The sequence below is a fragment of the Chiloscyllium plagiosum genome, chromosome 23 (assembly GCF_004010195.1).
Source record: "Chiloscyllium plagiosum isolate BGI_BamShark_2017 chromosome 23, ASM401019v2, whole genome shotgun sequence".
Taxonomy (NCBI): Eukaryota; Metazoa; Chordata; class Chondrichthyes; order Orectolobiformes; family Hemiscylliidae; genus Chiloscyllium; species Chiloscyllium plagiosum.
In genome coordinates, this window is record NC_057732.1 from 33,976,288 (window position 1) to 34,003,403 (window position 27,116).

The following is a 27,116-nucleotide window of genomic DNA, read 5'->3' on the forward strand; positions in this document are numbered from 1 at the left end:
GCATGTACTGTACCTTTGAGAGAGAGAATGCTGTTCTGAACTGGGACATTACAAGCACTTGTGTGTTTGACTAGATGGCAGTCCCAGAGTGTACTGGAAAATTGAAAATATGTAACTTTTGGCTATGAAATGGATACCTGAGTTTTGGTTGCTGTTTTGGCAACAATTTGAATTTAATCAATCCTTTAAATTGTGTTGAAGAGTGTAGTGCTGGAACAGTACAGCCAGTCAGGCACCAGGAGAGTCGATGTTTCAGGCATAAGCCCTTCATACGGAATGAGGCTTGTGGGCCAAGGGAGCTGAGAGATAAATGGGAAGAGGGTGGGGCTGGGGTGGTGGAGGATCAGTGATAAAGGTAGGTGAAAAGGTGATAGGTAGATGAAGGTGGGGGTGAAAGTGATAGGTCAGAGAGGAGGATGGAGCAGGTAGGTGGGAAGGAAGACGGACAGGTAGAACTGTTCAAGAGGGCAACGCTGAATTGGAAGATGGGACTGGGATGAGGTGGGGGGAGGGGAACCACACCAGATCACTGTGGATCTCACCAGTTTTCCCCATTTCCCCTCCCACCTTATCCCAGTCCCAACCTCCCAACTTTGCACTGCACTCTTGAACAGTCCTACCTGTCCATCATCCTTCCCACCTATCTGCTTCACCCTCCTCTCTCATCTGTCACTTTCACCCCCACCTTCATCGACCTCTCGCTCTCCCAGCTACCCTCCACCCTGCAGCACTACCTCCATCCCATTTATCTTTCAGCCCCCTTGGCCCACAAGCCTCATTCCTGATGAAGAGCTTAAGCCCGAAATGTCGACTTTCCTGCTCATATGCTGACTGACTGGCTGCGCTTTTCCGGCATTACACTCTTCGACTCTGATCTCCAGCATCTGCAGTCCTCACTTTCTCCTTGTTTAAATTATGCCCCAGGATACTAAAACCCAATCGAGTTTGGTTCAATGTTGGCAAAACAATAAATTCAATGAGAAGTTCTGATGTTAGGGGTATAAAAATGCAGACATTTTGAAAGCTGGTCAGAGAGCAACTACCGTAGAGCAAGAAGCTGCTAGAGAGCTAATTGCCCATCTAACATCTTGTTCTCAAAGAAATTAGAAAACACTGTATTAAAGATACCTTTTCATATGAAATGTCCTCTCAGTAAAAAGAAAGAAGATGACTCGGGGAAATCAGCAGCAGGAAAATTGAAGACAATGTAGAAGACAAAGACTCTGTGATTTTGAGATTAAACTAATGTTCTTTTAATAAGTATCTAATTGGAACAGCATATTGTTATCGAGTAAGCAATTTAAAGAAAGTGGGGCTTAGCTTTGTGAATAGTTTTTTTTGTTTAACGTTCACTTTTAGAGTAAGAAAATAATTTTGTTAATTTCTTTAAATAGTGGAATTTAGGAATTCTGTATCATTCATATTTTAACAGATTAAGAGATGAGGTGAGCTTTTCTGGGTATTTGGTTTAATTAACAGAAAAGGTTCACCTCCATGTTGTAACATGCCAGATAGCCAATCTTCTATCCATGCTAATACTTTGCCTTTAACACCATAAGCCATTATTTTACTCAGCAACTTTCTGTGCAGCACCATATCAAAGGCCTCCTGGAAGTCTAGATATGTAACTTCCATTAGCTCTCCTTAATCTAACCTTCCTGTTACCTCCTCTAGGAATTCTCGTAGGTTTGTTAGGCATGACCTCCCCTTGATGAAACCTTGCTGACTTTGCCCTATTTTACCATGCACTTCCAAGTATTCAGAAATCTCATCCTTCACATTGGACTCCACAATCTTACCAACGATCGAGGTCAGGCAAGTTGGTCTATAATTGCCCATCTTTTGTTTTACTCCCTTCTTAAATGGGCTGGGGGGGGGGGGGGCGGGTGGTAACATTAGTGATTTTCCAGTCCTTTGGGACCCTCCCTGATTCCGGTGATTCCCTAAAAATCGTCACTAACGCCTCCACTATCTCTTCAGCTACCTCCTTCAGAACTTTGGGGTGTAGCCCATCTGGTCTTGATAATTTATCCACTTTCAGACCTTTTTCAGTTTTTCTAGCACCTCCTTCTTGGTGATGACTACCATACTCATCTCTGCCCCCTGACTCTTTTAAGGTTTTGGGATATTATGTGTCTTGCACTATGAAGACTGATGCAAAGTACTTATTCAGTTCCTGAGCCATTTCTTTATTCCCCATTACTACTTCTCCAGTGTTATTTTCCAGCAGCCCAATGCCCACTTTTGTCTCTTTATTTGCCCTTTATATATCTAAAGAAGCTCTTGCAATTTTTTTATATTACTGGCTAGCTTACCCTCATACTTAATCTTTTCCCTCCTTGTTTGTTTGTTTGTTTTTACTTTCCTCTGTTGGTCTTTTTAGGCTTCCTAATCCTCTGGCTTTCCACTGTCCTTTGCTACATTATATGCTTTCTCTTTTGCTTTTATGCTGTCCCTGATATGTAAGCATTCTCTTTTTTTAGAAAGAAATTATATCTACACTTGCTATAAACTTGCATAGATTGGCACTATTAGATATAATGTTTCTCTCAAAGCTCACCTAAGTTCTGATGATTATTTATATTTATTTAAGATTATTGAAATAATGTTTGATCCTCTTCGATTAAGTTTATTCAGTATCCATTGAATCTAAAATATAACAAAGAACTGCAGATGCTGGAGATCATAAGAACTAAATAAAGGTTACTGGACTTTGAAACATTAACACTTTTTTTCTCTTGACAGATGCTGTCAGATTTACTACGTTTCTCCAATTTCTATTTTCATTTGTTCCATTGATTGTTATACATAGTTGTTAGATAGATCTGTAACATTATGAACGTAATGTAGAGAATTTGGTGCAGAAACGTGCGATTATATCTTCACTGTTCATATGAATTTGTTCCTAAAAGGAATAGTTAGGTGGAATAAAACATGGTATACAAGGAACATGATGGGACAAGAAATATGAGGATCTGCTAATAGGGTTGGATTTAGTAACTTGTGGGGAGGCTTATGTGGAGCTTAAATACTGGCAGGAACCAAATTGCCTGTTTGTGCTGTGAAATTAGAGGGGATTTTAGAAGATTGTTGAAAGCACTGGAACAATTGATGTTTCACAGATAAAAGTGCTGGAGAAACATGGGAAAAGTAATTTTATTATCTGATAAGCTATCACATTGGTTGAGATGGGGCAGGGTGGATAACATGAGAAGACAAACGGCAAACTCAATTGGAATGTGTAACTAACAGTACCTAAAAATCAAAGGGAACAATGTGTTCATGCCACATGTGAAGTATAGTTTCTGTCATCACATTTCAGAAACAAATGTGAAATTGTTGGAAAGAGTCCAGCTGTAGGAGACATAGTCAAAAGTTTCAAAATTGCCTATAGTTATCAAGAAAGATTCCAGAAAATTACATTCTCCGTATAAATGAAGGATAAAAAAGATTTGATATTTTATCAATTTCAGTGAGTATTGAGAATTTGGATCTCAGCATTTCTTTCAGTTGGGGATAAAATTGAATAGCACAATTAATAGTTAAGGATACCAAATATAAATGGGGAAATGTAGGTACCTGTTTTTGAATCAGAGCCTTGAATGGTGGAGCCAATTTAGTGTGGTTCTTGGGAAAAAAAAGTGTAGCAGATTTTTCAAAGGATTGAATGATTTCTATGTGCAAAGGGTATGGTGGGTTCAGGGCTTAAAATCACAGTTAAACAAAGCTGAGTTTAAATTTGGAAGAGTTGGCAGATCTCACAATATTAATGTGTTACTATGAAGAGCAGTTTGAGAGTAGTGTTTTGAATTCTTGATGTTGAATTTTGGTTTTAAAGTATATGGGACACTATATTGTTAAAGACTTGAGTGAAGGATATTTTGCTCAGATTAAATTGCAAGTATTATGCAAATCTCTAATTTTGTTTGATCCTCTTCTATAAAAATTAAAAACTTTAAAATTAAAAAACTTTGTTTCCTTTTCTGCAGAATCTATTGCCAGCACCATTGGTCATTCCCACAGTACATGAGTTGGATCTGTTTGGGTGAGAGCAATTTCAATGAGTCATAGAGATGTACAGCATGGAAACAGACCCTTTGGTCCAATCCGTCCATGCCGACCAGACATCCCAACCCAATCTAGTCCCACCTACCAGCACCCGACCCATATCCCTCCAAACCCTTCCTATTCATAGAGCATAGAACATTACAGTGCAGTGCAGGCCTTCGGCCCTTAATGTTGCGCCGACCAGTCATACCAATCTGAAGCCCATCTAACCTACACTATTCCATGTACGTCCATATGTTTGTCCAATGACGACTTAAATGCACTTAAATGTACGCATCCAAATGCCTCTGAAATGTTGCACTTGTACTAGCCTCCACCACTTCCTCTGGCAGCTCTTTCCATGCATGTGCCACCCTCTGTGTGGAAAAAGTTGCCCCATAGGTCTCTTTTATATCTTTCCCCTCTCACCTAAACCTATGCCCTCTAGTTCTGGACTCCCTGACCCCAGGGAAAAGACTTTGTCTATTTACCGTATCCGTGCCACTCATAATTTTGTAAATCTCTATAAGGTCACCCCTCAGCCTCCGACGCTCCAGGGAAAACAGCCCCAGCCTGTTCAACCTCTCCCTACAGCTCAAACCCTCCAACCCTGGCAACATCCTTGTAAATCTTTTCTGAACCCTTTCACATCTTTCTGATAGGAAGGAGACCAGAATTGCACGCAATATTCCAAAAGTGGCTGAACCAATGTCCTGTACAGCCGCAACATGACCTCCCAACTCCTGTACTCAATACTCTGACCAATAAAGGAAAGCAGACCAAACGCCGCCTTCAGTATCCTATCTACCTGCGACTCCACTTTCAAGTAGATATGAACTTGCACTCCAAGGTCTCTTTGTTCAGCAATACACCCTAGGACCTTACCATTAAGTGTATAAGTCATGCTAAGATTTGCTTTCCCAAAATGCAGCACCTCGCATTTACCTGAATTAAACTCTATCTGCCACGTCTCAGCCCATTGGCCCATCTGGTCAAGATCCTGTTGTAATCTGAGATAACCTCTTCGCTGTCCACTACACCTCCAATTTTGGTGTCATCTGCAAACTTACTAACTGTACCTCTTATGCTCGCTTCCAAGGGGGGTAACATGAGGCCAGCAACCACTTCATCATGCTGGAGTATAAACATTCAGATATCTTTGAAATTTGGATGGTGAAAATATGTGACTGATCTTTTGAAAAACAAATTTGGATCAGCCATCATGAGCTATAGCATAAAATATTTAACCTAAAATTCTTTATTTTCTCTTTGTTAAACTGTAATGTATCAGTTTGTTTTAAAATTTAAGACATTGAGGTATGCATTACGTATAGTGAAAGAGACAATTGAAATGTTTTGAAAAGAGATCTGAGATTTGATGAGGTGGATGGGTTGGGATTGAGGGTATCATACATTTCTTGGATACAATAGCCTTGATTTGGTTTCTTCCAAATAAAACTCCTTTTTATTCATTGATAAATTATTGTTGTCAGGTGTTTCCAATCAATTTTGATACATATCCAAATGCTTTGGGAACTGATGTTGCTTGGAGAACCAGTGATTGTCATGGCAGCATCACCCAAAATTTCTTCAGATCTTGTGCTGGCACTGACCAGGTGAGTAAGGAGCCCTAAGCAGGAAATATCTGCAGACTTTAGGATACATTGATTGCTTAAAAAATACAGCTTTTGTGACAAAACTTAATTGACAGAATATAAAAGTTCTTAATTAACCACTTAAGGCAAAGCTTATTCAAGATTAGGTATTCACTATTTCAACCATCAGATGTAAGCTACTTGATTCTGCAGCCAATAAACTGCGATCTCACATGCTTTTTTACATGTCATGTCATCTGCACCTGCCCTTCTTCATCACTAATCCTATTCCATTCCCTTGTTCTGCTTTTGATCAGATGCTCCTAACTGATCCTCAACTCTCTTGAGCCTTATTAATTTAAATATCTTTCTCTCCCTTCTACTTTTCCATGACAAAGCTGTCAGTCTGTGAGCTTATCCTAACCTGTTTTATCTCTAGACCATAAATCATACGTTCTCTTAGTACTGTTTGTACTTTGTCCAGCTTAACTGCACTTTTTCCCAAATGTACACTCACTCCAGGTACAACTTGTACAATGACAAGTTAATGTTATTTACATAAAGTCAAAAATAGTGTAGATCAATTTAACAGAGACTTATACTAGCTCAAGTTTTCAGGGATGTGTCATGAATGGCAGAACTTTTACTTGATTTATTTGTGTCATTATTTTCCTGTTCCTCTAATATCATACTCCTCCTTTTGTATCCCTAACTGTCTGCATTAAACTGTATCAGGAAAGTACTTTCCAAAATAATCCAAAGCAATCTTGATTTTCCTTAAAATTTGAGTGTCATTTGCTAATTTAGAAATGAAACTATCACCATCATTTTCAGTATTTCCATAAAAAAAATTTGAGCAGTCCATTTTAGTTCATAATCCTGGACTTGCCCTTTATAAAATTCATGGCTCTGATATTTAAAGTGAGACGTGTGGGTGAGGTGGAAGAAAGATTGTAAATTAAGGTTGTCATCAATTTGAAATCATTACTGAGAATATAAGAGAGCTTAAAAGAAGTTTCTTTTGGGCAGATACCGTTGCATGCATTAAAGGAAAACTAAATACTTTAAGGGATGAAAATATAGATATATGGAGACAGCAGGGCAACAAAATTTGTTTTCGATTAATGTTGAAAAGCTAGCGCAGACATGATAAACTGAAAGGTGATTTACTGAGTTGCAATGTTCCATGTCCAGTGCAGCCCACTGTAATAAATTTTGGAAGTAAAAACAGAGTAAAAAAAAAATAGATTAAGTAGAATAGAGGTTTGAAGAATTTTGGCATGTCTGTCGACCTTTTATTAGAATTGACAGAACAAGTAGACCAGAACATAGAAAAGGTGTTGAATTGAATTGAATGATTTATTGTCACTTGCATTTTACAGTGAATAATGCAGTAAAAAAAAACAGTGAAAAGCTTCAACAGTCGCCACAATCTGCCAATTTAAATAGTTTAAATGCATTGGCATGGATGGCAGATTGACAGGATGGGCAGCTAACAGCGAATGGGAATAAGGGGTTATTTTTCAGGTTGGTGACCTGTAACCAGTGGAGTTCCACTGGGAAAAGTGCTGAGACTGCAACTGTTCACAATATATATTAATGATTTGGATTAACAAAACATATGCACTGGAGCAAAATTTGCAGATGACAAAAAATTAGGTGGAAAGGCCGGTTGCAACAGGAATACAAACAGTTACAGAGAAATATTAATTGATTGAGAGGGCAAAATGTTGACAAAAGAAATATAATGTGGGAAAATACAAATTTGTTTTTTGGAAGGGATAACAGAAGAATAGTATTTATATGGAGAAAAATTGCAGAAAGCTGCCACACAAAGGGACTGGGGGTACTTGTTCACGAAATACAGAAATGTAGCACACAGGCAGAGCAGATAACCAGGAAGACTGATGGAACATTGGCCCTTATTTCAAGGGAGTTGATATGTAAGAGGAGGGAAGTCTTACTACAACTGTACAAATCAGTTGGAATATTCGTTTTATATCTAAAGGCATGGAATGCAGATGCAGGAAAGAAACACTGAAGTTATATAGAACCTTAATTGCACCTCATTTACAATATTGTGCACACTTTTGCCTCTCCGTTAATGAGGGAAATAAAATCAACAGCTGCAAAGATACATCAGCAAATTACAGAGCTAAATCCTTGATAAGATGAAGACTGGACAAATTTCCAACAATGACCGGCTTATGGTATTAGGGAACTGTGATGTAGTGTATATCTTGGGAATCTGCCTAATAAGGGAGGCGGAACAGACTCAGGTAACTGTGGGATGACTAGTCTAACTTCAAGGCACATTGTGAAGTTCAATGCAGACAGCAAAATTGATGATCAGAAATGAAGTTGAGGATTGCTTGTACCTTAACTTGTTTAGCATATGCATTTTTTTTCAAGAAGCTTTTGCATGATCAATTTTCACAATAATCTAGAACTGCAGACTGATGCAGCTTGGCAGGAGGTCTGTGAGTCAAGTTAGTCTCAATTCTCTGTCCTTTCTTTCGAGCCCTACAGATTTTTCACTTCAAACATTAATTCATCTTTTCAAATTATTGTTAGGTCTGCCTTCACTACCTTTTGGCTTGTGCATTCCAGAACATCATAGCTCATTTGTGTAAGAAAAAAAAATGCATTATGTTGTCTCTTAGTCATTGCCAATTTCCTTAAATTTCTGTCCACTGGTTACGTACCTACTGCACTGAAACATTTTTTTCCGATTTATTATTCATTATTTCTGCTCTAAAGACAATCACCACAGTTTCTGCCACTAACAACAGCATTTGCCTTGAGTATTTGACTATCTCTAATTATACCAGTTTATTTGATATTGTGTATGTTAATTATAAGAGGATGCTGCAGAATTTATTTGCTTTATTAAAAACTGGTCAATATATTTTTTATGCGTATTATATGAAATTATTGTCAGAAACTAGCTAATAGAGTTTGCTGAGGGGTAAATTTATATTTTATATATGCTTAGATTTTCATTTTGGTTATTGAGATTTTGTTTTTGTGTTGACTACTTTTTGTTTAAAACATTGAGGTTTCTGTTTGGGCAAATTTGTCAACACACTTCTCCAGAGAATTTATAAATCCGAATATAGTATACCAATTTCCTGCAAGTATTTGTGTTCTCTGTTGTAGCTGTATTGAGCCCCTGAGATACTGCTGTGACTATCGACCTTACTTCACCATCCATGACACTGAATTTAAAGAGTACACAACACGAACACAGGCGCCGTAAGTTAAAACGCCAAAAAGTGATTCTTATTGAAGCGGTAGTTTAGAGATCAGGATTTTGCACATTGAAATGAAACTTCTCAGTTGCTGTAACTTGTACAATGATGAAACTTTGCTGCCATCCTCCTGAGCAAGTAAGAAACCAGTAACCATGCTTTGGAGCAAGACTTCTTTCCTGTGTGAGAGCTTTTCAAATTCATTTGTGAGATGTGTGCATGGCCGGTTGTGCTAGCACATATTACACGTACCTAGTTGAAGATGTTGGTGGAGAGTTGTTTTGAACCACTTCAGTCCTTTGGCTCAGTTGGTGGAATTCTTGCTTCTGACTGAAATTATGGGTTCAAGTCACAGGCTATCTACACAACATTGTGGGTTGACACTCCACTGAGGAAGTGCTATACTTTGAGGTGTCATAATTTGGATGACATGCTAGATCAAGATCCTGTCTGCTCTCTCAGATTGTAAATAATATCATGGCAGTATTTCCAAGAATGGTCAGCGGGTTACCAATGTCCTCATCAATACTTATCAATGTCAGAAAAACAGAATATATAATCATTACATTCAACCTTATAGGGATTTTGCTATGTGAAAATTGGCTGCTGTGTTTCCTACATTACAATAATGACTGTGTCACAGTACTTTATTGGCTAAAAAAGGCTTGGTAAAAGTACCAAGGTTTTTTGGTAAAAGTACAAGGTTTTTGGTGCAGATTTGAGTAGATGGGAGCATGCAAAAACCCATCCTGTTTCCAATCAGCTGACCTAGCATTAAAGGGAACTCAGCAGAGATAAGTGATGGTCTCTGGAACTTTTGGGAGGCCTGTAGAGGACTCCCAACAGGGTAACCTTTCCTTTCCTGTTTCTAATCTCTGCCCATAGTACCTCAGGTGAGTACTCATCAAATGTCCTTTCTGCCACTGTCATACTGTTCTTGGCTAACAATGCCACACCTCTCCCTCTTTTACTACCTTCCTTGTTCTGACTGAAACATCTAAACCCCAGAACCTGCAACAACCATTCCTGTCCCTGCTCTATCCATATCTCTGAAATGGCCACAACATCAAAGGAGAGGATGGTAACACCTCAAACTTTTAAAAATCTTACAAAGATATAACCAAGAGGAAAATAAAGTGCAAACTTAAAATGGCAAGACTGAGGAAAAAGGTCTGCATTTCTGTTGTACATTTTGATGTCTTCAGTGTTGCAAAGTGGATTACGGACTATGTACTTTTGAAGTATAGACATTGTTATTAATATAGAAAATAAAGGAGCACATTTTTGCAGCAAGATTCCTCAATGTGAGATAAATGATCAGATTATTTGTTTATAGTGATGTTGGTTGAAGAATTTTAAACAAAAAGGGATATTAAGTGAAGTAATGTGAGGTTAGAGATTTTGTTTTTTTTGTGGAACTGAACCCACATCCTGATGGAATTTTCATCCCCACTCTATTGCATTATTTATCCGGTGGCTTTAGTGATTATAGCAAGGTCAGCCAGATGGACTTCATAGAGTATGAGTTCCCTGATTGGGGCTGTTAACCTTGGCTGACAGTGTCAGAGGTTCTGTTCACTCTGAGAGCTGACTCTGTGGAAGCTGGACCATTTTCAAGTACAATGCACATGTAAATAAAGGGTAACTTGGTAACAGGATACTGGCCTCTACAGAGTTATCTCAGTGGCCTCCTTTACCACCCTACCCCTTGCAGGTGTAGAACATTACATTTTCTCTGTGCATCGTCTACCCAGAACATCTGGTGATTTAACTGAGATCCCTCTTTGTGTCTGAACCATCTTGATATTCACCATTGTTTGTTCTGCACACCTTTAGTGGAAGTATATATGTGGAGGCTGTATGTTTTGCTTCACAAACATTGCTCCTAATCAAATGTTCAGGTGCCCCTTCCAGGCACACTTCAAACATATTAATGATCAATTATCCCATAGACTGTGGCTAAAACAGATTTTTCAACAGGTGTGTCAGACTAGTACGAACCCACTTGGGTCTTTTGTCACTCTGGCCAAAACAGCTACCTAAAGCCTTCAGCTGTCATTACTGAAGTTAAATATTCAGTAAATATGAAGTTAAATTAAGTAAAAGGCCAAGTCCTGTACACTGCTTTTAATTCTGGTCATCCAAATGCAAGATAAACTTGCAAGTTCTTAAATTAAAACAGAAAATACTAGATAATAGAGTTAGAAATTTAGATCTCTCAAGGATAGTTAGTGCTGTGTGCAATGAGAGAAAGTTGAGAGTCACATCTTTCCTGGAAGGAAGACAGGGAAAAAAAGTGGAGGAAGAACAATCAATAAACCATAACCTCACACTAAGTAGTGTCCGGATAGCAAAAAATAGAAGTCTTGAAGTATGTTGTACAAATGCTAGCTTTTAATACTCCCTCCATTCCATGCATGAGAGAGGAATAATAAGCTGGAGAAAGGTTCTTTATATTCAAATATACTAATTAGGGGATTTCCTGACTCATTAATAGTAAGCAAATCCTTTTAAAGGTTAAACTAGATTTTTAGAAACCTTTGTAACAATCTTTCATTTGTGTATTCTTTAATGTTTCAGTCTTGAAGCACCATATCTCGAGTGGGTTATTTTAACTAATGCTTGCAATTTTATTCCAAGTTTCGTGTTGTAATTTATTTTTACTAGGCCAAATGTTATCTTGGGTGTGACAAATCCTTTCTTCATCAAAACATTCCAACACTGGCCACACGTTATTCGTATTGGAGATGTGAGAATGTCAGGTAAGAAGCAAATGTCGAGCATAAATAGGTGCGCTTAGCATTGTGTTCATGATAATCGGTTCAGCAATTTCTTTTTAACTTTGAGGTAAATGCATGATGAATCATTTACATATGGTGACATGATTGTATGCTGATTAAGTGTCCATTCTTTTTGCCTGATTTTGTAAGAACTTGAAAACTAAGTAGGCTATTTAGCCCCTCAAGATTTTACAATGTTCACCTTGGCAGAAATCTTTGTGTATTTGAATTCTTAGTTTTGTGTGCACCCCACTCATCACTGCTTGCCAGTCTGAAAAGGCCTGGTTTATTAAAACTCTCTGCCAACCAGTTCTCTATTCATGTCAATACATTACCTCCGATACGATGAGCATTAATTTTCCTTACTAATCTCTTGTATGGAACCTTGTCAAAAAGCCTTTTGAAAGACTAGATACACAACATATACTGATTCACCTTTGTCCACTCTACTGGTCATACCCTCAAAAAAATCCAGAAGACTGTCAAACATGACTTCCTTTTAGTGAATCAAGCTGAGTAGAACTAATTCTGTCATCGCTTTCCAAATTATTCCAGTTATTACATCCTTAATAATTGACTCCACCATTTTCCCTATCACTGATGTCAAGCTAACAGGCCTATAATTACCCATTTTCTCTCTCATTCCTTTTTTAAAGATTTGTGGTTACATTAGCTACCCTCCATTCCATTGATTGGAGCTCTTCCAGAGTCTGCAGAATGCTAGAAAATGATCACTAATATGTCCACTATTTCTACAGCAACTCCCTTAAGTACTCTGGGATGCAGAGCATCAGGCTGTGGGCACTTATCGGCTTTTAATCCCCTCAATTTCCCAATACTATTTCCTGACTAGTAAGAATTTCCTTTCAGTTCCTCCTTTATGTTTGATCCTCCCTTTCCCCTAACATTTCTTGAAGATTATTTGTGTCCTCCTTAGTGAAGACCGATCCAAAGTACTTGTCCAACTGGTCTGTCATCTCTTTGTCCATTATGAATTCACTTGCATTTGTCTTCACCAATCTTTTTCTCATCACATAGCTATAGAAGCTTTTGCAGTCTGTTTTTATTTTTTCCAATAGCTTACTTTCATATTCTATTTTCCCTTTCTGAATTAAGCCCTTTGTCGTCCTTTGCTGTATTTTAATTTTCTCCCAGTCCTCAAATTTGCTGCTTTTTCTGGCCAATTTATATGCTCTCCTCTTTAACCCTGATTTCCCTTATTAGCTATGGTTAAGCCACCTTCCCTGTTTGACTTTTATGCCAGATAAGGATATACAATTGATGAAATTCATCCATGTGTTCTTTAAATGTCTGCTATTTCCTATCCACCATAAACCCCTTAAGTATTCTTTGCTAGCTTACTCTCACCAATGCATGCCTCATACCATCAAAGTTAGCTTTCTTTCAATTCAGGACCTTAGGTTCAGATTTAATTGTGTCACTCTCCATCTTAATGAAGAATCTACCATATTATGTCTGCTTTTTTCCCCCAAAACATCTTTGCACTATAATGTTGCTAATTAATCCTCTCTCATTACACAATATCCAGTCTAGGATAGCTTAGTCTCTAGTTGATAGGGGTTAGAAAATGGAGGTTGTTATACTTTTGACAGAAGTGAGAGAAGAGCAAAGGGAATAAATTTTGTGGAGGCCCAGTACAAGAGACAAGGGTTGCTAATTGACTTGAAAGAAAGTAGACTTATAAAATGGGTATATAAATTAAGGCCTGGAAGGCTGAAAATGGGTCCTCCTGGCTGAAAGCAGTTTTTAAAAAAAAATCTTTTGAAGGGCGATGAAAAGAATGCAAGAAGAATGCAGGACAGATGTGAGGAGATGAAGTATAAAGTTGTGAAATTCATTACTAAGTACTAGAGGCTGGAAAGTGCCTCTGGAAAATGAACTGTTGTTCTTTGAATTTGTGTTGTACTTTGGCACCCCATTGGAGTACGTCTTGAACAGAAATGTTAGCATGAGAGTAAGGTGGTTTATTGCAATGAGAAGGATCTGGAAGGTCAGGGACATTCCTGCAGACAGTAGAAATCTTCCACAAAGTAGCCACTCAGAGTGTGTTTAGTCTCACTTGTGAGCAGTGAGTACAATAGACTAAATTGAAAGAAATACAAGTATAAGACCAATTCATCTTGAAAGTCTGTTTAGGGTCTTGGACAGTGTGGAGGGAGGAGGTGAGTGGGCAAGTGGTGCACCTTCTGTGATTATATAGGAAGGTGCTATTGAGGAATTGGGAACTGTTGAGAGTGATGGAAGAGTGGATAATGTTGTCACATAGGGAACAGTCTCTACTGGATGCTAACAGTGTAAGGGACGGATAAATGTTTGGTGGTGGCGGCATCCTGCTGAAGATGGCAGAAATGATGGAGGAGTGATTCTTTGAATGTGGGGACTAGTTCAGGTGGAAAGTGAGGACAACCCTATTGTTCTAGAAAGCTTTAGGATACTGCTGAGAGCTGTGTAATGAGGATAGTATACTTAGGAAATGCAAGTCAAATGACATTAGGATCTATTTTTGAAGAGAGATCCTGGCACAATTTTCATGGCTAAGAACATTTGATAGAGATTTTAAAAAATAAATTATGAACATTTTGACTGAGGTGATTAAGGAAAGGCTATTTGTTTTGTTTATGAGGAGTGACGTGGAATTACCAATTTAAGATTATCTCAGGGGAATGCTAGGCTTGCAAAAGTTTTTCATGTGGAGACTACAAAATTTATTTTCTGTGTTGAGTAGGTGAAACAATATTAGATTAACATTTAAGTGGAGAAGAGTGCACATCTTTGGGTAAAGGCAAAATACTAGATCAGTTTTTGGACTGCCCAAATAATTAACACAAGAAAACACCTGTACTTCCATAGAAACAAATTCCATAAATTTATCAAATGGGATGAAGCTAATTTCCCATTTTTCAGCTAAATTGGAGCTGACCTGTAGTAATCAAGGAACCCAAATCTTTAATACATTTAAGAACCAGATGTAGCACTTGTGTAACTCTCGACTGGCTCATTATCCTGTTATGAGACGACTAGCATTTAGTTATTGTGGTTTGAGCAAGTATTCCACAAGCAGGAAGCCTATTTAAATAAGGGAACTTTACATCTACAAATTCAGCCAGTCATCCTTATATCATTTGTTGCCTGAGGAATTCACTTGAGCTGTCAGCTTGTTCCAGTTTGCAAGTATAGAACATGGGCTGCTTTCTGTAGGCGGCACGGTGGCACAGTGGTTAGCACTGCTGCCTCACCGTGCCGGAGACCCGGGTTCAATTCCCACCTCAGGCGACTGATTGACTGTGTGGAGTTTGCACGTTCTCCCCGTGTCTGCGTGGGTTTCCTCCGGGTGCTCCGGTTTCTTCCCACAGTCCAAAGATGTGCAGGTCAGGTGAATTGGCCATGATAAATTGCCCATCGTGTTGGGTAAGGGGTAAATGTAGGAGTATGGGTGGGTTGCGCTTCGGTGGGTCGGTGTGGACTTGTTGGGCCGAAGGGCCTGTTTCCACACTGTAATGTAATCTAATCTAATGTCTTTTTCTGCCTGAGCTGCGCTACTGCTGCTTTCTGTACATGCTTCAAGCTTGTATAGTTTTGCAATCTGTCACATACATTCTCATTGATACACTATAACTTAAACTGAGTTCATACTTAATAGGTTTTTGAATTCCCTTTGAAACATAACCTGTAACTTGGCAATCTCATTCTGATTTTTTTTTCAGGTGATTTACCCAAGCAAATTAAAGCGAAGAAACTGATGAAGCTTAGAACACTAGACACAAAACCAGGTACTGGAGGTCTCCTTTTAGACCATAAGAAATGGGAACATGAAGAGGTCATTTGGCCCCTCAACTTTTCTGCCATTTAATAGGACCATGGCTGATCCCACACCCCTCACATTCACTTTCATGCCCTTTCCCCATAACCCCTGACTCCCCTACTGATCAAGAATATGTCTCCGCCTTTAATATATATACAAGGACTCTGCCCACACAGCTGTCTGTGGCAAGGAATTCCAAAGTCGCTGAACTCTCTGATAGAGGAAATTCCTCCTTATCTCATTGTAAAATTGGTGTCTTTTAATTCTGAAGCTGTGACCTTTGGTCCAAAGTTCTCTCTTGAGTGAAAATATCCTCTCCAATATTTACCCTGTCAAGACCCTTAAGAATTCTATGTTTTCGAATGGAATCCTTAAGTCATTTTTCAGCTTATTAGACTGTAGAAAGATAACTTTCTATTCTCAGGAGTTTCTGAAAGTTAAGATGGAGGATCATGACAGACATTCACTGACCTTTCACTTTTTAAAAAATGAGTTCAAATTCAGTCCAGACAATAAAGATTACCTCCTGATGACAATTGGGTGGCGCAGTGAGGCAGACATGATCTAACAATATCTCACACTTCTCTGATTGGTTTGATTTCTCTTTTGAGGATTTTGTAATTGAACCAACAGGAAATAAGAGGGTTGAAAGACATGATTCATAAAAGTTGTGAAAGATAGATTAGGCAAGAGATTAGTAACTCTTCCAGCACTTGCGAGTTGCAGTAAGAGGAATTCTCATCCTGAGATAAATAAGTCAGATAAAAATCTCAACAACTGAAACTTTGCATGATAATAATAAGAAAGCAATTGCATTTAACATTAAGTCAAAGAACGATACAGCGCAGAAGGCCATTTGGCTGATCATGTCTGCATGTTCTTTAATAAAGTAACCCAGTTAATCCCACTGCCTTGCTTTTTCCCCTCAGTCCTGTAAATCTTTCCCTCAATTATTTAATCCCCTTTTCAGCTGTGATTGAAGTTGCTTCCATTATCATTTAAGTTTGTGCACTTATATCATTATGTTTATCTGCTTTTTTTTCTTTCATAAATCACCTCTAGTTTTCTTTTCCCCCAATTGCCTTAAATCTGTATCCTTGATTCACAATCCTTCTAGTGGAAACAGTTTCTCTATCAAAGCCCTTCCTGATATTGGACACCACTTATCAAATGTCCTCTTAACCCATATTAATTCAAATAGAATAACAATAGTGTCTCCGGCCTCCCTGTGACTGAAGCCTTGCATCTCCAGAAAAGTTCCACTAACATTTCTTTGCAACCCCTCTCAGGCCTTGAAACAAGGTGTGGTGTCCAGAATTGGATATAATGCTGCAACTGAGGTCTAACTAGTAAATTCTAAAGGTTTAACATTGCTTCCTTGCTATTGTATTTAATGTCTCTGTTTTATAAATGCAATAAAAATAGGTACAGAGTATTGCACATTGGTTAAAGAATGGTGGTTTTACATAATGCTATTCAGTTTGAAGAGAAGAAGCTGATTCCTGGAGTACTGATTGATACAGGTTTAAGAGGTTATGAAAGACATCTGAATGTTGGCCGATATTACAGTTTGTATCATGACAATCAGAAACTGTTGTTGTTTGACTTGGCCATAGTTTTGAATCTTGCATTCATCTCTGATTACTGAGACAGAAAAGTAAAGTCCCAAGCTGTGGGCATATTGCAAAACTCTTAGTTTTGATATCATTTCTATAACAGTAAGGATAAGAAGGTAATACAAAATTAGACTTTTCATTCTTGAAATGACAAATATAACTGGACCTTCTATGATGAAGTTGATCTGAAGTGCTATATTTCTAGTCAAACTATCACTAGCAGGACAGAAGATTATGGGTAAAAACTAGTATTGCACATGTTTAAGAGTACTTCATATAGACTGAGCAATATTTAGTATGGGTTTCTGGGTAAAGTGGTAAAGGCAGTCGATTGTTATAGTGGAAAGATAAAAAGAGTGCCATAATTTCTTGCAGCTGCATGTTGGGTGTGACCCCACCACAAAAATCATTCAATAATTAACAAATCCACCCTCTGTAACCAATATCTCAGATTGAAACTGATTGAATAAGTAATTTACATTGTAAACAACTTTAAGATAAGCATCTAATTCTGTAAACTCTTCATTATCACCTCAGTCTACATCGAATATTACCAGTCCAGTCCTGAACCAGTTGGTTATGTCATTGTAACTCCAGATATATTTGAAAATATGCGTAAGCATGTTTCATTTAGAGATCATTTTCATCTATTCCAATCGGTTTGCTCGTGTGGAAGTATATATAGCGTCAAACCAATATTCTGATTTGTGAGGTGAACTGCCTTCTTGAACAGTTGCAGTCTATGTATTTAGATAAATCCATGATGTAGTTAGGGAAAGAATTTCATGACACAATGGCATTGAAAGAATGGTGATATATTTCCAAGTAAAGATAGTGAGTCACTTGAAGGGGAGTTTGCTGATCGTAGTATTCCTATGTATCTGCTACATTGTCTTTCAAAGTGTTAGTAATCATGCATTTGGAAAATATTGCCTAAGGATCTTTGGCAAATTTCTGCAGTGCATCTTGTAGTATGCATTGGTGATGGAAGTATACATTGTTAATACTGAGCGTTGGTGGTGGAGGGAATGGATGTTTGTGGGTGTGGCACCAATCAAGCAGGCTTCTTGAGCATTGTTCAAACTGCAGTCATCCAACCAGGTGGGGAGTATTCCATCACACTCCTAACTTGTGCTTTGTAGTTGGTGCGCAGACTTGGGAAGTCAGGAGGAGAGTTATGAGTAGCAATATTTAAGCCTCTGACCTGTTCTTGTAGACAGTAGATTTATATGGTTTGTCCAGGTCGTTTTCTGGTCACTGGTAATTCCCAGGATGTTGATAGCGAAGGATTCAGTGATGGTAACACCCTTGTATGTCAAGGAACGGTGGTTAGATTGTCTGTGATTGGAGATGGTCATTGCCTTGCATTTGTGTGCTGTGAATGCTACTTGCTACTAGTCAGCCAAAATCTGGATATTGTCCAGATCTTGTTGCATTTGAATATGGACTGCTTCAGTATCTGAGAAATCATGAATGATGTAGAACATTGCAGTAATTGGCAAATATCCTCACTTATGACCTAGTGATGAAAGGAAGGTCATTGATGAAGCAGCTGAAGGTGGTTGTACTGAGAATATTACTTTGAGGAACTCCTGCAGAGATGACCTGGGACTGAGATGACTGACCTGTAGCAACCACAACCATCTTTCTTTGTGCCAGAAATGATTCCTCCTAGCAGATTGCCCCCAGTCAATTCTCATTGGTTTTAGCTTGCAAGTGGCCTCATATTCCCCTCACCTATGGAATTTAGCTCCTTTGTCCATGTTTGAAGCAAAGCTGAAGTCAGGAGCTGAGTGGCAGAATCTCAACTGGTCATTAGTGAGCAGGTTATTATTGAGCAGCTTTATTGTTGAACTGTTGGCCAGGTTTGATTTGTCTTGTTTTTTTTGTGTTGGACGTATCTGGGTAATTTTCCACATTGATGGGTAGAAACCAGTGTTTTAGCCATACTGGAAAAGCTTAACTCGGGATGCAACAAGTTCTGGAGCACAAGTCTTTAATACTATCATTGGAATGTTGTCAGGGTCCATGGCCTTTGCAGTATCCAGTACCTTCAAATATTTCTTGATACCATGGGGAATGAATCAAATTTAGAAGATTGTTGCAAATGCAATTTTACACAAATTTGATGGGGATATTTTAGAATCTCATTCTCCAGTAACTTTAGTTGTCCACCACCGTTCACGACTGAATCTGGCAGGACTGTAGAGCATAGATCTGTTTGAATCGCTTATCTCAGTTTATCACTTGCTGCTCATGCTGTTCAGCATGCAAGTAGTCATGTTTTGTAGCCTCGGGTTAATTTTTAGGTATGCTGTTCCTGGCATGTTATTCTGCACTAATCATTGAACCAGGGTTTATCACTTGGCTTAAAAAAAAGAACTGGATGCTGTCAGTTAGAAACAAAAATAGAAATTGCTGGAGAAGCTCAGCAGGTCTGGCAGCATCTGTGGAGAGAAATCAAATTAGCGTTTTGGGTCAAGTGACCCTTTCTTTCTCCCTATCCAGCCTCTCCTTGTAACTCAAACCTTCCAGTCTTGATAACATTCTTTTCTGCACCCCTTCCAATTTAATAACATTCCTCTTGTAATAGGGCGACCAGAATTGTACGCAGTCCTCCAAATGTGGACTCTCCAAACTCTCAGCTCCTGTACCCAGTGAAGGTAGGGGTGCCAAACGGCGGCGGCTTCACCCTGTCTACCAGTGATGTTGTTTTCAAAGAACTAAGTACCTGCATCTCTCGGTCTCTCTGTTCAAAAACACTTCCCAGAGCTCTGCTATTAACTGTGCAAATCCTGTCTTGGTTCATCTTACCAACGTGCAACACCTCACATTTATCGGAATTAAACTCCATTTGCCATTTCTCAGGCCACTGACCCAATTGATCGAGATGGTGTTGTACTCTTTGACAGTCTTCTTAATTATCCACATTAGTGTCATTTGCAAATTTACTAACCATGCTGCTTTGTACTCTCATCCTAATCATTTACCTCAATGATGAACAATAGTAGACCCAGCATTGATCTTTGCGATACATTACTGGTCACAGGCCTCCAGTCTTTACTACCACACTCTGTTCTCTACCGTCAAGCTATATGCTGGGCCAGATTGCAGATTGTATTGGAGTATGATTCTACTACTGCAATGGCTTGCATTACTCCATAGATGTTCAGTCTTGATTTGCTAGACCTGTTCAAAGTCTGTCTCATTTAGCATGTTGTGCAACCCTATCATAATGATGTAAGGGCTGGACTTTGTCTCCATACACATTATGCAGTGGTTAAACTTACCAATGCTGTCATGGAAATATGCATCTACCACAGGCAGATTGATGAGAATGAGGTCAAGTATGGTTTTCCCTCTTGGTTCACTCACCACCTGCTGCAGATCCAGTCTATAGCATGTCTTTTTGGAGTCAACCACTCTCAGTAGCACTGCCACTAATCCATATGGTAGAAATTGAAATTCCCCACTGAGACTATATTCTATGCTCTTGACACCCTCACGGGAAGCTATGTAGTGATCAGCAGGAGATTTCATTGCCCATGTTTCACCCGATGTCATGAGACTTCATGGTGTCCAGAGTTGATGTTGAGGGCTCCCAGGGCAGCTCCCTCCCAACTGTGCCATCACCTCTGCTTGCCTGTCCTGCTGGTGGAACAGGATGGTGATGGTATCTAGAACATTGTCTATGAGGTATGATTTCATGAACATTCTCAATTGTGAGATTGCTCTCCCAATTATTGCACAGGCTCCCAAATGTACACAAGGATACCTTTGCATGGTCAACAAGGCAGTTTTTTTCTCATGCCTGAACAGATAGATGCCAGTTGGCCGATCCAGTTTCATTTATATTTAGACACTTGGTTATGATTGTTCCTTGATGGGTTGCTCGGCAATTTCAGAGGACAGTTAAAACTCTACCAAATTGCTGTGGTCACATGTGAAGTCACATGTCGATCAGACCAGGTAAGGATGGGCTTTTCTGGCAATCAACAATGATGTTTCACGATCGTCATTAGACTCTTAATTCTAGATTTTTATTAAGAGTGGCTCATTTACGCTTGCCAGAAACAACATCTATTCATAGGCAAGGAACTGTTCTCTGAAGATAAGTCATACGTTAATTGCCAATTCAGATCCAAGCCAATTGATATGGCCTGCAGCTCCGTTCCCAAACAACTATTGCAATGAATTTTTCAAATAGACTGTCGATGTCAAGGCAGATGTTAATGGTGTAGTCTCGTAGTAAGATTGCAAAATTATTAATCAAGTGATCCAGGTAATTATCTGGGGATCACGGTTTGATTCCCGCTATGGGAGATGGTGGAATTCAAAATCAATAAAAATCTGGTAGTAAGATCTAACGATGACCATGGCACCACTGAAAATTGTCAGGAAAAACCTATCTGGTTCATTAATATCCTTTTAGGGAAGGAAACTGTCACCTTTACCTGGTCTGGCCTACACGTGACTTCAGACCCATAGCAATGACTTAATACTCTTAACTGTTCATAGGGCGATTAATCTAGCCAGTATCACCCGCAATCCTGTGAATGAATTTTTAAAAATTACAACTTGGTTGGCCCATTGGGATTTCGCAAGCTATCTCCTCTATTATCATGTGACTTCTTTTACACAGCCCATTACTAAAAGGACATTCCGTTAATATTTCAATTACCACAATGTTGGTATTTTCTTATCACTGATTTTATCATAGACAATGGGGAAGAATATGTCAATGAGAAATGTATCCTCCATGCCCAGTTTGGTCTGTATCCATTCCATCACATTTATCACTGACCTCTTTCATAACTTTAGTTTAGTTATCGTCCATTGCTTAAATATTATTTTAATAGGATATTTTAACCTGTGAGAAGTTGAAGGGCAAACTACTGCTGTAGTTTTGAGAGAGTCATCTATTTTCATTTAAAAGTTTATCTGTTGGTCTCAATAACACTTGCTTAATATTTTGATTTTAGGTTCTTTTTAGAGGAATACAATAATGCTCAGGCTGTAAATCTGCTGACTTCCCAAAAACAATTGCTTTCTTCCATGTTGAATCTCATTGGGGTAGTGTGCTGGAAATCAAGTTCTGGATTAGTGGTGCTGGAAGAGCACAGCAATTCAGGCAGCCTCCGAGGACAGGCAAAATCGACGTTTCGGGCAAAAGCCCTTCATAATCAAGCCCTACTACTGTGGCTGACACAAAAATTAAAGACTTTGAAAAGTATGCAGGATTCCCTGATTTGCCTTTCTATTAGACCATGGTTTACAGTAAGTATAAGTCATGTTTCTGTACTTGACAAAAATTATGATTTATTTCAGAAAAATAAATTCTTGCTGCGGGAAAACAGTTATGATCTGTTGACGTGAACTCTCCTAGTTCAAAATCTAGTCCTTTACAAATGTCCCCAACATACACACAGTTTAAAAGAAAAAAGTGTTATGGACAGAGGGAAAGACTTGGAAGGCAGTTCAATGGTTCCTGTCCATTGAGGTGACTCTTCTGGCTTTTTGAAACATGCTGCTCCTGATATTAATCTCCAAGTACTTTCTTTAGCATGCAAGAGGCGTAACAAAACTGGTTCACACTTTGATTTACTGGTTTTGTAAGAAAACCTCTTACAATAATTGCTAACAGGACATGAGGTGCTTTTTTGCTGCAAAGAAGGGAGCCAACTCTTTCTCTTTCAAAGGAGTTTTTAATCAAACATTCACGTGCCCAAGCTGTTCAGCTCCCCAAAAAGCTAGTTGCATAGTTGTTGAGAAGCAGAAGACCTTTATCATCACCAACTGGTCCATATTTCACAGAACAGTGTGCTACTTCCTGCTGGCCAAATCTCCATTCACACACAGCAGCTTGCTCTATCTCATCTGTAATTAGACTTTGCTGATGGCTTCTCCCTCAAAGAAAATGAATAAAAATAATTTAAAACAAATTTTCTCTTTTTTTTCTCAATAGGTATCTACACGTCTTACAAAACATTTCTGCACAAAGACAAGGCATTTATTAAACGGCTTTTAAAGGTAAATCATAATTGTTTTAATTTGAGACCAAGTTAAGGATCTTGGCATATATCCTGGTTTGCTTCACTATCATCTCTCTAATCTAGAAAGTGCTGAGGTCGATGGTGTTCATCTAACTATGATATAGAATCATAAGACATAAGATAAAAGGAAGAGACACAGACACTGCAGTGAAAGTTTATTATTTTTGGGAATTTGGATTGTAAAGTAGAAGTAAGTAGGGTTTTAGTTTTCTGTGTTGTTCAAACAGAGTCACAAAAATATTTGGAACTGTGAGCTATAGACAGCCTTTACAAAAATAATGAATGTTAGAATAGAGTAATACTTCACTGGAATTGTATGTCTGTAAAGAATATTGCTAGGAAAAAAAAGTTGGTTTTATTTTTTATAAAATCTTTTCAAAATGTCTTGTTTGTAGTTTTGTTTTTTTTTGTATAATAAACTTATGCTGATTTGTTAAAAGTAAAGTGACAGCCTCATGTTAATATGCTTAGTGACTGACGAAGTGGGAACCAAATCGGAAAAATCAAACTTAAGGTCTGTAAAGTCAGATATCACTCTGAAATCTGAACCAATAGCTTTCAATTTCTTCGAAAGAGTTGCTTAAACAACCTGTTATAAATTGTGATTTATTTTTCAGGTGCTTCATTATTGTTTGGCACATTCTGACAGTGAGGGCAAAGTTTACAAATATTTCTCTGCTATTTTTCACACCCACATGAAAATTTCCTTTTCTATCTCCTAGATCTGACTGTAATTTCTATTGCGTATAGAATATTTGTGGCACAACCTTTCTAGTCTGCTAATTTGCATGGCTCCTCTTTCTTTTTGCATTGTTTTGTAGTATTCACTTTAGAATTAACTCATAGTATTTTAAGCTACAGTTTAATTTTCTGTTCATCAAAGATAATTTAGCTTTTATGCAATTAATTTACTATTTATGCAAGTATGCTTCATTTCTACCTTGATCATTTCCTGTTTGAAAGTTTTCCTTTTTTAAGTGCACTGTCTAATTTTCTATCATTAGACAGAGGAATTAAATGCCATAAGAGAAGAGAGAATAGCTGTTCTTCCATGAAGGCAACTTTCAAACAGTGTGATGAAAGGTGTGTGATTTATATATATATTAATCACGTTTTTTGTTAGAATTGAGGTTTAATGACATATGGGCATTACTTTACTCTATTTTAGTTTAAAGTTGACCAGAACAGTTTTTCAGGAACCAGGATATTAAACCAATATGTATCAGACAGTAATCACTGAAAGTCTTCAGGACCTTTAATGGATATTTGTTTATATTGTGGGGTTATGATAGAGAAAAAGCATTGATGGACGTTGCTTACTTTTGGCTTTAAAATAAAGTTTTGATTTTAGCTTAGAATAAACCTAAACAGTGGAAAAGCTTTTGGGCAGTTCACAGGAGATCTGACTGAAGTTAGATGTAGGTATGGGCTTTCTTATAAAAAGGAGATTGTTCAGACAATAAAGAAATAAATTAACTCTGTATATTTATGAAAACTTTACAGATCAGGAGTGTTGGCTATGCAAAGCTGAGAAAGTCTGAGATCTCTACTGTGTGAGGATTCAAGGAAAAGGCTTCATAGTTCATAGGACAGGAACTGAGGAAAGAAAAGTTAAATTAATCTGTAGATTGGATGGGAAAGGATTGTTTTTTACTTAACTGTAAAGTAATGGTTTGTTTTGGGTCCACCTCTAAACAGAAGTCACTGAACCTCCTGAGATTTTCTATCAATTTGTTTGTTTCAGATTCCTAGCATCCACAATTCTTTTGTTATTTTCTCTGGTGTACTATGAGTAATTTTGGTAAGGAAAGACATTATTTGATTGGAAGCAATTGACAGAAGGTTCACTTCGATGATCCCTGTTATGGGATGATTGTCTTATGAGCAAACATTAAACAGGCTGGGACGCTACTCACAGGAATTTAGAAGAATGAGAGATACTGTTGTGGGTATAGCCTGTCAGGGTAAAGTAGTAGCAGAAGGCAGGTCATTAGCAGCACAACAAGCTCTGCTTTAAAGCAGGGTATAGCGAAGTTCAAGTGAGCAACTGTGACTGGAAACTCTCCAATCTAAGCTGCAGCTGCAAGCAAGATTCCAAGATGGTGTTTTGCCTCCCAAGTGCCAAGGTCAATTATGTCTCGGACGAGTTACAGCAAATTCTCAGAGGAGAGTGAGCAGCTGGAGGTCATTGTACAGAATGGTACCAATGATATAGGTCGGAAAAGGGATGTGGTCTTGATGAGTAAATATAGGGAGTTAGACAGGAGGTTAAAAAGTAGGACCTCCGGGGTAGTAATCTCTGGATTACTCCCAGGTCAAGTGAGAGAATGAAAAGGAGAATTGGGCATATTAATGCGTGGCTAAGGAGCCGCTGCAGGGGCAGGGATTCGGATTTTTGGATCATTGGGATTTCCTCTGGGGACCAGTACAAGATGGAAATGTTGTACCTGAACTACAGGGGTCCAATATCCTGGCAGAGAGATTGGCTGGAGCTTACTCGGGAAGGTTTAAATTAGTCTGGCAGCTGGGTGGGCCCTCAGCAGTCGTGAGACAAGAGAAATGTTGAGACTGGTACAGATGTTAAAGAGACCAAGTTAAATAGACAAGATAGACAAGAGCATGGCAGGGAAGGAGAGAAGAGTGATGAATTAAAATGCATTTAGTTCAATGCAAGAGGCCTAACAGGAAAGGCAGATGAACGCAGGGTGTGGATGGGAACATGAGACTGGGATATCATAGCTATTTCAGAAACATGGCTGAGGGGGGATCAGGACGAGCAGCTCCATGATCTGGGGTACAGTTGATAGAGGCAGGATAGAACGGGAGGCACTACGAAAAAAATCACAGCAGTACTTAGAGGATATTCCTGGGAGATTGTCCAGTGAAACAATATGTGCAGAATTCAGATATAAGAAAGAGGTTTTCACTTTGAAATTGTAATGTAGGTTTCCCCCAGTCATCAGCGGAAAATCGGGGAGCAAATCCATAAGGAGATCACATCTGTAAGAATACTGGGTTGTAATAGTAGGGGGTTTTAACTTTGCAGACATAAACTGGGACTACAATAGTGTTAAGGGTTTGGGTGCAAAGGAGTTTAAGTGTGTTCAAGGAAACTTTCTCAATCAATACGTAGATGCTCTGACTAGAGAAGTGGCAAAACCCAACCGCCTTTTGGGGAATAAGGCAGGGCAAGTGACTGAGGTGTTAGTGGGAGAGTACTTTGGGACCAGTGACGATAATTCTATTGGTTTTTAAATAGTTAAGAAGAATAGACCTGGTGCTCAAGTTAAATTTCTAAATTGGGGCAAGGCCAATTGTTGATGGTATTATATAGGAACTTTCAAAAGTTGATTGAGGGAGGTTGTTCACAGGTCAAGGGATGTCTGGTAAGTAGGACACTTTCAAAAGTGAGTTAACGGGAATTTCGTTGCCTGCATGTTCCTGTTAGTGTGAAGGGCAAGGCTGGCAGGCGTAGGGAACACTGGATGACCAGCGATATTGAGGTTCTGGTCAAAAAAAAAGGAGACACATGTCAGGTATAGATAAGCTAGGACCAAGTGAATCCCTTGGAGTACAATCCCAGAATGTACATGTATTTGGAAAGGCAAGGACTGATTAGGGATAGTCTTTGTGCGTGAGAAATCATGTCTCACAAACTTGATTGAGTTTTTTGAGGAAGTAACAAAGAGGATTGATGAGGGCAGAGCGGTAAATGTAATCCATGTGGACTTCAGTAAGGTGTTCGACAAGGTTCCCCATGGGAGACTGGTTAGCAAGGTTAGATCTCACGGAATACAGGGAGAACTAGCCATTTGGATACAGAACTGGCTCGAAGGTAGAAGACAGAGGGTGGTGGTGGAGCGTTGTTTTTCAGACCGGAGGCCTGCGACCAGTGGAGTGCCACAAGGATTGGTGCTGGGTCCTCTACTTTTTGTCATTTACATAAATGAT

The 27,116-nt window shown here is 38.7% G+C and overlaps 1 protein-coding gene across 1 annotated transcript in view; it reads left to right on the forward strand.

The window, feature by feature from the left end:
* Positions 1 to 27,116, forward strand: part of dennd6b (DENN/MADD domain containing 6B) — a 110,661-nt gene that overhangs the window by 58,356 nt on the left and 25,189 nt on the right. The window contains exons 10-15 of the mRNA XM_043713204.1: positions 3,990 to 4,045; positions 5,541 to 5,663; positions 8,802 to 8,897; positions 11,561 to 11,655; positions 15,399 to 15,464; positions 23,078 to 23,142. Of these exons, the coding sequence (XP_043569139.1) occupies positions 3,990 to 4,045; positions 5,541 to 5,663; positions 8,802 to 8,897; positions 11,561 to 11,655; positions 15,399 to 15,464; positions 23,078 to 23,142 (501 nt within the window). The remainder of the gene's footprint in view (positions 1 to 3,989; positions 4,046 to 5,540; positions 5,664 to 8,801; positions 8,898 to 11,560; positions 11,656 to 15,398; positions 15,465 to 23,077; positions 23,143 to 27,116) is intronic.